Source organism: Ursus arctos, unplaced genomic scaffold (assembly GCF_023065955.2).
Source record: "Ursus arctos isolate Adak ecotype North America unplaced genomic scaffold, UrsArc2.0 scaffold_2, whole genome shotgun sequence".
Classification (NCBI taxonomy): Eukaryota; Metazoa; Chordata; class Mammalia; order Carnivora; family Ursidae; genus Ursus; species Ursus arctos.
In genome coordinates, this window is record NW_026622874.1 from 101,099,867 (window position 1) to 101,112,018 (window position 12,152).

Genomic DNA, 12,152 nt, shown 5'->3' on the forward strand with positions numbered 1-12,152 from the left:
GGGGCTGGGGGAGGGGAGGGGGTTATGGCTTCATGGAGACAGAGTCTCAGTTTGGGAAGATGAAGAAGTTCTGGAGTCGGATGGTGGTGATGTCTACACAACAGTGTGAGTGTTCTTAACGACCAAATCGCACACTTACAAGGCGTCACAATGGTGAATTTTATCTTATATATTTTTGCCACAATAAACATACATATCGAATTTATCTAAACCCTGACATGTAGGAAAACATTCATAAAGTTGAAATTAAGGCCAGAAAGTCGAGATGCAGAGAGATAGGAAGAAGCCAATGCTTCTTCAGAATCTGATTCTGAGGCGTCCACCAACAGGGCCAAGGGAACGTGATCAGCGATGTCTGTCATCAAAATTTCAGAGACAGCACAGCACCGTGGCTGGAGGAGGACAGAGTCCAGAGAGTGTGGGTGCAAAGCCTGGCCCTAGCGCACCGCTGCTGTGTGACTTCAGGCAGAGTACCCAACCTCTCTGGGCCTCAACTGCAGAATGGTGACAACAAAGGCGTCTACATTGTAGGCTTGCTTCGAGGGTTAAACAAGGTAATATTTATAAAGTGCTTGTAACAGTGTCGTACACGGAGGAAGCAGTGTATATATAAACCCAATCTCGAAGGAGTTGCTTCGGCAGAAAGTGGGCTCAGAGCCCAAAATGTGCATTTGAAGTACTGATCCATCATGAATTATAATTTCTTTTACAGGCACAGGTATGTGATCTTTTAAAAAGAGCAGGCGATCTGGAGAGGGGAGGCGCATTTGCGTATGCATGCACACGCACGGACAGCTTTCCGGGGAGCTGAGCGCTACCTGGCACCAACCTTATCACGCACCTCGGAACACCAGACACGCTCAAGTGGATTAGCCCAACAGTACACAGAAAGAAAATTGCTAGTGTATCAGTCTGTATTTGCATAGGATTTAGAGTTTGCACCGATTAAGTCCTTACAGCCACAGGTTAATGAAGGAACGGATGTGAATGAGATTTTAAAGGTACAAATCTCTGCACAGGCAGAAAAAGAGCACAATGATTATTTATTTCCAAATATTCACAGTTTTGCTCATTTCTCACCAAGGTACCTATTGCCACTAATAATGTCAAAATGGCAAGCCATAGCTTCTAGCCTCCCCCCTCCGGCCCTAACAGATGGAGGTTTGCACATGGAATGATTGCTGTCTATGTTCATTCAGAGTTTTGCACAAGAATGATCAGGGAATAATGGGCACGGAGAGCGCATTTTCTCTGCACAAGCTGCTCCCTGTGCCTCGGGAGCCCCCGTGGCCCCGTTCTCCCCTCCTCTGCCTCCCATCCACCCACATGCTCATTCCACAGATACTGAAGTGCTCACTCTTTGCTTGGGCCCCGTTTCGCCCATCGGGAAATCAGGTGAGATTTCTGTTCAGATGAGCACTTCGTAGTCAAGGGCAGGGGGTGGAGGCAGATCAATGAGGTCATTCCTCCCTTTCAGACTCCTCTTGGCCTCATTCCTACACTCCAGCAAGAGACACTTGCTTCCACCAACGGGGTTCCTGAGCACTCCTTCACATTAACCTGTCCGCAGCACTGGGCCCTCGAGAGTTTCAAGAGTTCAATGAATATCCATTGATGTGATCCATCTCCCCATCCATCCTTCCTTCCTTCCTTCCTTCCTTCCTTCCTTCCTTCCTTCCTTCCTTCCTTCTTTCCTTCCATCCATCCACCAGCAATCTGTCCATCCATCTACCCATCCATCTATGTGTCTCCATAGCCCTTTGCAGGGCCTAGCACAGGCAGGCTTCTAGTAAATACCCACCACCATTTTATTTAGCACTTACTATGAGCAAGTCACTATTCGAAGGGCTTTACATGTTGACTGAATTGTGCAGTGTTTTCCTCTAAAAAGGTTGACAAGGGGTGCCTGAGTGGCTTACTCAGTTGAGCATCCAACTTTTGATTTCCGCTCAGGTCATGATCTCAGGGTTGTGGGACTGAGCCCCGTGTCAGGCTCTGTGCTCAGTGTGGAGTCTGCTTGTGATTCTCTCTCTCCCTCTGCTCCCTCCCCACCACTGTCTCTCTCAAATAAACAAAACCTTAAAAAAAAAAAAAAAGGGTAGACGACTTTATGCTGTAAAAGAGACTAAAGAAAAAAATATAGGCTCTTTTAAAATGAATGTTGCTTAAGCCATTGCAATTAAGGGACTAAGCGTGAGAGGAATTCTCAGACTGTTCTGAGTAGGTCTGAACTCTTCTGGAGTGGGTTCTCTGAGTGTCTTTTACACTAACGTTTCTGTAATGCTTTCCTGCTACCGAAGAATAAAAATTATTTCCCCTTCCTCTGCCATCACCTAAAGGCCCGCCAGCTGTTGAAGCGTCCACTCTGTCTCCACCTCGGATTGCTTTTCTCATTTGTATTATGCCATTAAATATCTCAATAAATCAATGATGGAGAAAAGTATCTCTACAAATTAGGGAGAAGATAACATTACAGAACTATTAGCTATAATGAGGTTTGTGCAGCTGATTTTCCGCGCACTGGCATAATCCCCAGCGTCGGATTCCCAACTCAGTCAACATGTGGGAGGTGCATGTTGTACAGGCCGTTCTGGGGATCCGATTCAGCCACGCTCAGACCCCAGGTGAGGCTCGCCCCCGCCGGGAGGCTCAGGGGACCCCAGCCTGGCCTCCCAGCCCCATTCGGGGAGCTCCTACATCATCCTCCTGGGAAACCCAGGATGGGCTGGAAGAGAAGAGTTGAAATGTATTCCAAAGCCGCATCCCTGCCTGACTGAGGCCTGGTGCCGAGTCCACTGATGGCGCCAGGGCTTAGAAGTCCTGGGGTACTGTCAACCTTCGACCTTTGGGCCGGCCACCTCCTGATGTCTGTGGGAGGGGGGTCCAGGGCGGGGAGTGAGCCCAAATCACACTTGTGTGTGGGGCCTGCCCCCTCTTCCTCCTGCCACAAGGTAAGCAGGTGGGACACCGCCGAGAGATGAACTTTGCAAATGTTCCTAAAGGGATCCCAGTGATCACACACCCCAAGTCCTGCCAGCCTCTGGGCAGGTGACAAGAAGCCACACACACAGTCTGGCTCCTCAGCGGTTGGGTGTTTCTTTAAAGAATCTGAACTCTTTGCTTTGTATTTGCTGCCGTATCTGTGTCCTAAACACAGGGAAGAGGCTTATAGTAAAGGTCCTTAAAGAAAGAACCCTTTTGGGACGCCTGGTGGCTCAGTCAGGGAAGCGTCTGCCTTCAGCTCAGGTCATGATCCCAGGGTCCTGGGATGGAGCCCTGCTTCGGGCTCCCTGCTCAGCGGGGAGCCTGCTTCTCCCTCTCCTGCTCCCCCTTCTTGTGCTCTCTTTCTTTCTCTGTCAAAGAAATAAACAAAATCTTAAAAAAAAAAAAACAACCCTTTTCCCACCTAAATAGGTTTCGCTGCCTCAGAGCAGACCTGCCCGCAGCCGACAGAACGCGTCAGTTCTCATCTCGCAGCCCCCGCCTCTCCCCCGCCCGGCGGTAGGAGGCACATCTGCTCCCAGACAATGTCCTAATAAACCTGGAAACATGAACACCTCTCTTCTGAATTGAGACGGAGCCCAGCTCAGGCACACCCGCGGGTCGCTCAATTTATCCCTTGAACGCCCAGAACCGAGCTGTGTGCTGCAGGTACTCAGACAGACGCCAGGCCAACACAAAAGTTTGATTTCATGGACAATTAAACAGGGTCTCCATGCTGAATGAAACTGTCACTCACGGGCCCCAGATTTCTGGTTCCACTAATTCACGCAACCGACAACGTGACTGTCAGCCTGCAGCTCGGAGCAAAGGGAGGCCTGTCAGCTGTTTATTTCTTAAACACTGCCTTTTCTCTTTGTGTCAGTGGTCCGGTGAGGTCCGAAATCTAGCTGAAGCAGGTGGGGCTCAAACGCGAGGCTCAATACCCTTGAGAAAAAAACCCCCAAACACCTTTTACCTGTTCCTGGTTTAAGGCAGGAGGCGAAATGAGATGGTCTAGAAGCAAAGGATGCCTGTGCCCAGAAGGAGGCGGGCGCGGGGTGGGAGTGAGGAGGACAGGGGTGAGCGCCGGGCCGGCGCGGCTCGGACCTGCCGCACTGGCTGACCTGGGGATTTCCACGGATTTTAAACCTTAGGAAAAAGACTGATTTTCTTCTTTGTTCAAAGTCCCAGGGCCAAAGACCGGAAATGAACAAAATGAGCAGGGAGGGAGCTGGGAGATGCGGGTGGGGGTGGGGTGGGGTCGCGATCAGGGACAGGGACCAGGGGCCTGCCCTCCGGCTGACCAGCTCTCATCTCCGGGCTAACTACACTGTTTGTGGAAAAGGCTGCCTGCGCCGGGTACGTCCTAAATATGAATTTCATGGCTGCTTCGGAGAGGAAAATATATTTATAGTTCCTTTAGTGCCATTCCAGTCTATTGTGTAAATATGTAAATTCGGTTTCGTGATCTACACAATAAAATGCCTTGGGATAATTTGTGTAAATAAATCATCTGCATAAGCCCACTGCATAGTTTCCACGGCCTTCCAGGGAACTTTGCGACACTGACTGGGAGGAAGCATACGCACAACCAGAGACATGTATCTTAGGCGAGGCTGTTCGGGTCCGTGCTCACTGACCATCCTTCCCAGGAATAAGAGTCTATGTTCCAGCTAATCTCATAGCTGCTGTTGGGTTCTGTCTCCATGTTAGGGCAGCAATGGGGCGATCCTGCAGAATTTGTAGGGGTTACGGTGAGGATGCCAAAGAGGTAGAGGTTGCTTGCCACCTGCCCCCACCTGCCCCCACCTGCCCCAGCCCGCTGGCCACCTCTTGGCACCAGCCACCAAGCTGGCGAGCCACCTGCCTCCCGGGGGCAAGACGGAGATTTGGCTGGGTGGGGAGACAGACAGGCAGGGGCCCGGGGGTCACGTAGGGCAAAGCGGCTCAGGCTCCCCAGACACCCGGTGGTGAGGGACCCGCAGGTGCCGGCTGGACTCTGTCAAAAATAGGGCCTCCTCATGAAAACCTGGGCCCATCTCCCAGATCCCTGCTCCCTTCGAAAACCACTCCCCTGCCTGGAGAAAGTCTTGCCAGAGAGCTTCGGTGGAGAAAATAAGATAGAGCGTTTAATGTTTTGTGTAATGAGGCCTGTAATAGATGACAGCTGAGATCCAAAGCCCTGAGGCACCAGCAAGGTGTTTAAATATTGACAATCCATAAAAGCATTTCATTTGCCTCTGAGTTGCTGCTGGCCTCCGTCACGGGAGGGAGGAGGCGCCCCTCCACGGGGAGACGGCGAGCCCCGCGGCTGCCCTGGTTTGGGCCACGGTCTGCAAGGGGAAAGCGGTTGCAGCAGAACAGAGTGGAGGTGAAATCTTTAGCGCTCATGGAACAAGACAGTGTCCTGCAGGTCAGCCTCCTGTCATGTCTTAGTCCCCGGGGGCCGGTTTCCACATCGCGGCACCAACCGGCGGAGCTCAGGGTCCTGCTGATCTCAGGAGGCATCCGCCTGGCTGAGGCCCAGGCCGGCGTCCTGGTCTGGACTCCCCAAAGCTGCACTTCTGCCAACAGGCAACCCGCTTCCTTCCTTAGGGTGGATGGATGTGCATACGAGAACCCGATGAGAAGCCCGAGAATCAATACCTTCTCTTTGCTCAGAAAGTGCTGGAACGTGCTCTCCACTGCTAGGATTCCGAGCCCACACACCCGTGTCTGGCTGCTGACGTGGTCCATTCCCCACGACTGATCTCTGTCATGAAAATGCTCCTTCCAAAGATTGACTGAACAGGACACCATCCGTGGGGTGGAGATAATAGATAGATAAATAGATTTATATATTTTAAATCTTAAGCTGAGCTTTTTATTTTGAGATAATTGTAAACCGCACGCAGTTATGGGAAATGATGCAGAGAGAAACCATGTGTCCTTTATCCGGTGTCCGCCAACGGGCTCATCTCGCAAAACCCCAGCACGGCATTGCAGCTGGGAATGACGCTGACACAGCCCAGACACAGAGTGTTCCCATCACCCCAGGGACCCCACTGCTGTCCTCTCACGGCCACGCATCCGTGGGCTTCTTAACACTCTAGTCGGGGAGCAAGCACTCGGTGGAAGGAAAGGAGTTGGCAGGGGTCCTCTGTGTGTGTGTGTCCTCTAGTGCAAGGCCTCTTACCTTCTCTCGGGGCCACAGACCCTTTGGCAAAATGCTGACTCCGAAGGAACACCTTCTTGGGATGGCTTCAGATGCATAAAATAAAACGGGAAGGGAAGCCAGTTGTGCTGTTAATGCCTGTAACTAGGCAGAGCTGACCGGAGGCTCATGGCAGCCCCGTCTCCCAGGTCTGCAGACCGTGTGGGTCACGCGTGGTTTTCGTTGGGTGACATGTTGGACTACGTGGTTCTCTGGAAGATGGGATGCACAGGCTTGGATTTCAGTGAGTGTCGTGATGCCAGGGCTGGGCTGGGTAAGGAGGCCTGGGGAGCATTCGGATGACGAGGTCAGCCGTGCTGAGAGGCGCCCGCGGCTAGGACGGGATGCCAAGCAGTGTGATTTCTGCTGCTGGCAATTCCACGGGCTCTGCAGCTCATCTGTGGTTTCCTACCTACTGTGGGGGGTTGAATTGCGTCCCCTCAAAATTCACGTGTTCAAGGTCTGATCCCCAACGTTTCAGTGTGTGACCGTATTTGGAAATAGGGTCTTTGCAGATGTAATTAGTCAAGATGAGGTCTTGAGGGGCGGCCCTAACCCAGTATGACTGGTGTCCTCATAAAAGGGAGAAATTCGGGTACAAGAATAGAAGGGCACCAGGGAGAGAAGGCAGGAATGGGGGTGATGCCCCCCAAGGCAAAGAACACCCAAGATCGAGGGCAAACCACCCGATGCCGGGGGAGAGGCTGGAACAGACACCCCTCTCGCAGCCTCAAAGGAGCCACCATGCCACCCCCTGCGCCCTTGGAGGCCCAGCCTCCAGACGGAGACAGGACATGCACGCAGTGGAGCCGTCCAGCGTGGGGTCCATGGTTACGGCAGCCAGAGTAAACGAACATGCCCGCGTTTAGGAGGGAAGGGAAGGCTGAATTTCAGTGAGGGGTCAGTGATGCCCACGGATCTCCCGAATTCTCTCAGGAGCCCCTTGCTGGGCCTGAAGTCTCACAAAGTAACCTTTGCAATGAATGCTTTCCCTAGATTCGGGGAGAGAAGCGTCGAGTTGCTCCGTTGGGGTTGGTGCGGTCTCCACGGCCCTCGGCTGGGCCCAGACCTCACCGGGCCCGCATTCCAAGCTCCTGTGGTCTCGGAAAGTGCTCAGGAATCGGACGTCCTCAGCAGAGAGCCTGCTGTCTGCTCTCGGGGCCGCCTGCTTTCAGAGGAACGGGGCGGGGGCCTAGGGGCCACAGAAGGCCTGTCACCGATTTGAGACCCCCGCTTCCAGAACAGACCGAATGCCTGGCTCAACACAAGCTCCCAGGATCTCTCGGGCTGACGCGCTGAATGTGCCATTGCTTGAGCCAAAGAATTTATCCTATCGCCTTCAATGGATGCTGTTTTGGTCTCAGGCACCAGGTTTTTCTACTTAGAAGTTTCTAGGAGGTGCTTGTAACTAGTAATCTCTCGAAAGCAGTTTGGTGGGCAGTTTGTCCGACACAGTGACGAATGCAATGCCACAGACCTTCCCTCTCGGCCCAACGGCTTCTTGAACCGTCCGACTACAGTGATGCCTAGCGCTGTGGGCGGGCTCTGGCGGCGCGCTTTCTGCACGCAGCCCTGGCACACCGTGGATTTTCATGCTCAAATATTCATGATTAAATGTGCCACCCCCTGACTTCACAGTGGACGTGCTCAGTGTTCGCTGCATTTGGCGACACCCCCTAGCTCCAGGGAGTAATAGCCAGCTCGATGCAGCAAAATGTATTTTCCAATAATGTCCATGCTTAGTTATTACCGTTGAATGGGAGGAAGGGAGCAAAAACCCTCTTAGGACAGACAGGGTAGGGGACCGACCTTAGACTTCATTTTCAGGAGTCTAAAGAGGGGGCAGATGATGTGTGGGCTTCACTGTGAATAGGAATCTTCATTGTGATCAGACAGGAGCAGGACTCTGTCTATCTGGGTGCAAAGACGCAGAGCCTGACGCGAGCCCCCGGAAACACTCTTGGATCCTACTCATGAGTCGGAAGTATCTACAAGTGTCGCTAAGTTTGCAGGTACGTGTTTCTGACGGTGACAATGACCCCTCTCCTAGGGACACATACTGTGGCGAAACACGGAGAATCTCATGCCCGCAAAGTGACGGAGGAGAGGCAGAGACGCGCCTAGAGTTTCATCGACTTGTCCTCATCTCTGCATCATTAGGGAAAGGCCTCAAGGATGCCGAGGGCTCCGACACAAAGCTTGGCAGGTGCCCCGGCCCCGCCCCTTACCTGAGGGCCTGGCCTCAATGACATAGCCGGTGGTGGGCGTCCTGCCCGCGTTTCCCTCGGTCCACTGCAGGGTCAGTTCGGAGGCGGACTTGGTGACCAAGACATCTCTGGGGGACCCCGGGGAGCCTGTGGGATAAAAGAGACAGGGAAGGATGCAGACTGGCACTTGGGGGGCTCCTCATCCCACAGGTGGGGCCAGCCCTGCCCAGGCCCTGTCCCTTCCTCCAGGCAGATGGCTTAGCCTCGCCCGGTCACACTCTGCTCATCCCAGACGTGGGAAGGCTACACTGGCCTCACAGGTGAAGACGTGAGCAGAGATGAGCCACACAACGGGCCCAGGACTGTGCCTGGCGTGTAGCGGGCCCTCTGTGAACCTAGATTTGGACACCCTCAACTTTCTAGGGATGTAAACAAATGCCCAGATAGTGTAAGTGGGAGGCTCTGGGGCTCCTCAGCAGGATGTGGACACTTCACACTTCCCTTGTGTATCTTATTTCAAAAATTCACTTGTTTTTGGGGCGCCTGGGTGGCACAATTGGTTGGCCGTCTGATTCTTGGTTTCAGCTCAGGTCATGATCTCAGGGTCGTGAAGGTTGAGCCCTAAGCTGGGCTCCACGTTCAGCGTGGAGTCTGCTTGGGTTTCTCTCTCCCTGTCCCCCTCCCTCAGCCCCCCACAGAAGTAAGTAAATAAACCTTTAAAAAATTGACTTGTTTTCTCCTAAGCTTTTCCAGAAAACAACACTAAACGTTACATGTTTAACACCTAAGAATTGGCTCATCTCTGTTTAACAAGTCGGTCTGTAGAAGCTGGTGCTAGCATATGCTTTTGAAGACACCCATGCTGCCAAAAGGCCTCTGCGTTTCTGCCCGCTCTGAGTGGGCCACAGCCGCTTGGCCCGCAGCAAGGACGGGCCCCTGACTGCATGGGACATGCGGTGAGCCACTGTCGCGGCACGGGCACGGGGCCCTCGGCGGAGCTCTACTTACCCTCGGCTGGCCCGGCCGTGACATTGGCTTGCAGCTCAGGCCCATAGGCAATGGTCCGCGCCTGCACGCGGAAGAAGTAGGTCACCCCTTTGGTGAGATCGCGCACCTTCAGCCAGCGCTGCCAGTCCCCCTTCACGTCCACCGTCACCACCTTGCTCACCCCTGCAACCATCAAGAGCAAAGGCCAGGAGGGGGACAGTGTCAGAGGAGCAATGAGCACCAGCTATTTCCCCGCGACAACAGTGACGGTGTCCCTGGCTTGCTAAGGAAGTATTTCTTACAATTGGGAGGAGTTTAAGTGGTGGTAATAGCCAATTTTCAGCATAGATAAGTATAATTAGTGTTCAAGTCTGATAAGTGGTGCTGGCAAAGGGAAGAGCCAGCTTCACGGAGTGACGTGGGGAGGCTGCCCACGAGTCCCGCCTTGTGCGAGGGAGGCCACCCCGTTCTCCCGCACCGGGGTCAGGCTCCCCTCCCCGCAGGCTCTGAGCTGCACCAGGCTCTCAGTTGCTTGCGTAGTGACCTGCGGCTTCCCGACTTCGGAGAAGGGACTAGGGAAGAAGAGGAAGGAGATTTCGTTTCAGCTATAAGATGGGCTTCCCCCAAGAGGGGTCTCCAGCCCCACTGGGTTGGCCAACCTGTGGCCTACAGACCCCCAAGCCACTCGTGAGAACTTGATCCTTGGACCCTCAAGCAAGGATGAAGACAGACCATCACTGCAAATATCAATGCCCTAATTTGGAGAACTATGAGGACAGACAGACAACAGTTCACTTACATAAACGAAGTGAAAGTGTTGGTTGTATCACATGTAATGAAAAAGTTGAGATTTAACATTTGGGGAAGAAGACACATAGTGAAAATTATACAAATGCAGCATTTTCCAGGATGGAAATGGGGTTGAAGATGATGTGTTAAAAAAGTCTCGTAAGCTCTTGACTCAGGATTTCTGAGAGCTCTCAGCACAAGGGTGTCTATGGGGCATCCCTCAGGGGGAGGAGGAAGAGGCGGCCCCTCTGACGGTGTCAGCAGAGCTCGTCAGGAGAGCAATGGACAGCCCAGGGCGGCTGTGGCCGGGCCTGCCCTCAGTGTGGACGGCTGGTGCCAGCCCCACCCTTCATCCTCGTGTGGCCTTGACCTCAGAAGTGCCCCACAAAGTGTATTCTTACTACAAAATGGGTTCACCCTTCAGTCATCAAGGCCAATGTCTCATCCTGCAGTTGTCCAAATATGTTCTGGTTGGTTCACTGTTTTCATATTATGCCTTTTTTATAACATTGACTCAGCTGAATGATTCTCTTCCAAACTACTTCAGAATGATTCTGACTGCGCTTGAGTGACCTCCGAATTGGAGGTTTTTGGCCCATTTCTGCCCCAAGAGCCTGCCCTCACCTTGCATGGCTCAAGAAAGGGGTTTCAGGGTGACAGTTTGCACCCACAATGACCATCATGAGCAAACGGAGGGGCTCTTCTTGGATATAAAGTTATTCTGGATAGCACCCCCCCCTTTATTTTTTAATTAAAAATGCCTTCTTTTCCCCAGAGCAGAAACAAACCCATGTAGAGATTTCGTGACTTCTATCCCACTAGGAGGTAGAGCTAGTCCGACCTCCCCTGCATCTCAACCATGTCAGAATCTTATTTATTTAGTCAATGTTTAAACTCTGCCCTGCTCTACAAAGCCCCGGGGTGCAATCGCATAGAATACTACCGTTTAAAACATTTTAAAAAACATGAAAGTAGCTGTGCTATAAAATCTGTTCCCCAAGAACGTGGCCCAGGCTCTGCGTGGCTTGGTGCTCCCCACCGTGACCAGGGGACTGGCCCTGGGGAGGTGAGGGATGCACCGGGCCTGTCTTCTCAATGCAGTCGGCCCAGGGCCTGCTGGCAGGGGGAGGCTGCTGGGCTCTCTGCTCCCTTGGCCTGGGCTGACGCATGTCAGGCCGGCCTGGAGTCTGCCCGCATGTATCCCGGGCGCTACCCAGGGCCTGGGCGAGGAGGCAGGAAAGCAGCCAGTGGAATCACCACCAGGTGACATCACCGTTTTACAGTTTCCCCCATCTGTGTATAAACACACATGTCATGTCTTCGGCAACCTTCACAAGAGAGCTGGCATTACCGCAGAATTAGTATGACTTTGGCCCCCCAGGAAAGATACCTGATGTTTTCACTACATTTGCAGCTCCAACTCTGGGGCATTGGGAAGAACTGGAAATTGTTCAGAGACCCACTTGTTAGTTTCCCGATTCCCTGCTGGAAATCCGAATCCAGTGTGAAGGGGGCAGGGGCTGGGTTTCTCCAAGAGACCCCACTCAAGAGGCCTGCACACTGAGCGGGGTGCCAGCTGCCCTAGGGGAGGGGACACAACAAAGGCTTCTTGGAGCGACAAGAGGAGCCCGCCATCCCACTGGCCCCCAGGAGAGACAGATCTGGGTATGGAAGTGGGACAGCGAGGGCTGGACGAGCCCGCCGGAGACGCTGGGCAATCCGACCTCAGCCAGGCACAGGGCACAGGACGCTGCGCTGTGTGTGTTCCCCAGCACTGCCTTCTGTTCAGCCCCTATGACCTCACCCCTGAGCGTCTGGTCCTTTTCACTATATAACAGCACACACTGTCCTCTGTACAACTGACAGTTCTGCTCACCCCTCGCCAGCCCCAGGTCAAAATGCCCCAAAGGGCAGAGAGAGGCCACGGGCAAGCCTCTCCTGCTCCGAGTTCCTGCCCTTTACTGGCCTGTGCTCCCCTCTGGGCTGGAAGGGGC

General features: G+C 53.2%; 1 protein-coding gene across 4 annotated transcripts in view; it reads right to left on the reverse strand.

Annotated features, from left to right (window-relative positions):
• SDK1 (sidekick cell adhesion molecule 1) overlaps positions 1 to 12,152 on the reverse strand; it is an 876,890-nt gene that overhangs the window by 23,846 nt on the left and 840,892 nt on the right. For all 4 annotated transcript variants that reach the window (XM_048224631.2, XM_057314981.1, XM_057314983.1 and 1 more), the window contains 2 exons: positions 9,391 to 9,552; positions 8,404 to 8,529 (listed from right to left, as the gene is read on the reverse strand). In XM_048224631.2, coding sequence (XP_048080588.1) covers positions 8,404 to 8,529; positions 9,391 to 9,552 — 288 coding nt within the window. The remainder of the gene's footprint in view (positions 1 to 8,403; positions 8,530 to 9,390; positions 9,553 to 12,152) is intronic.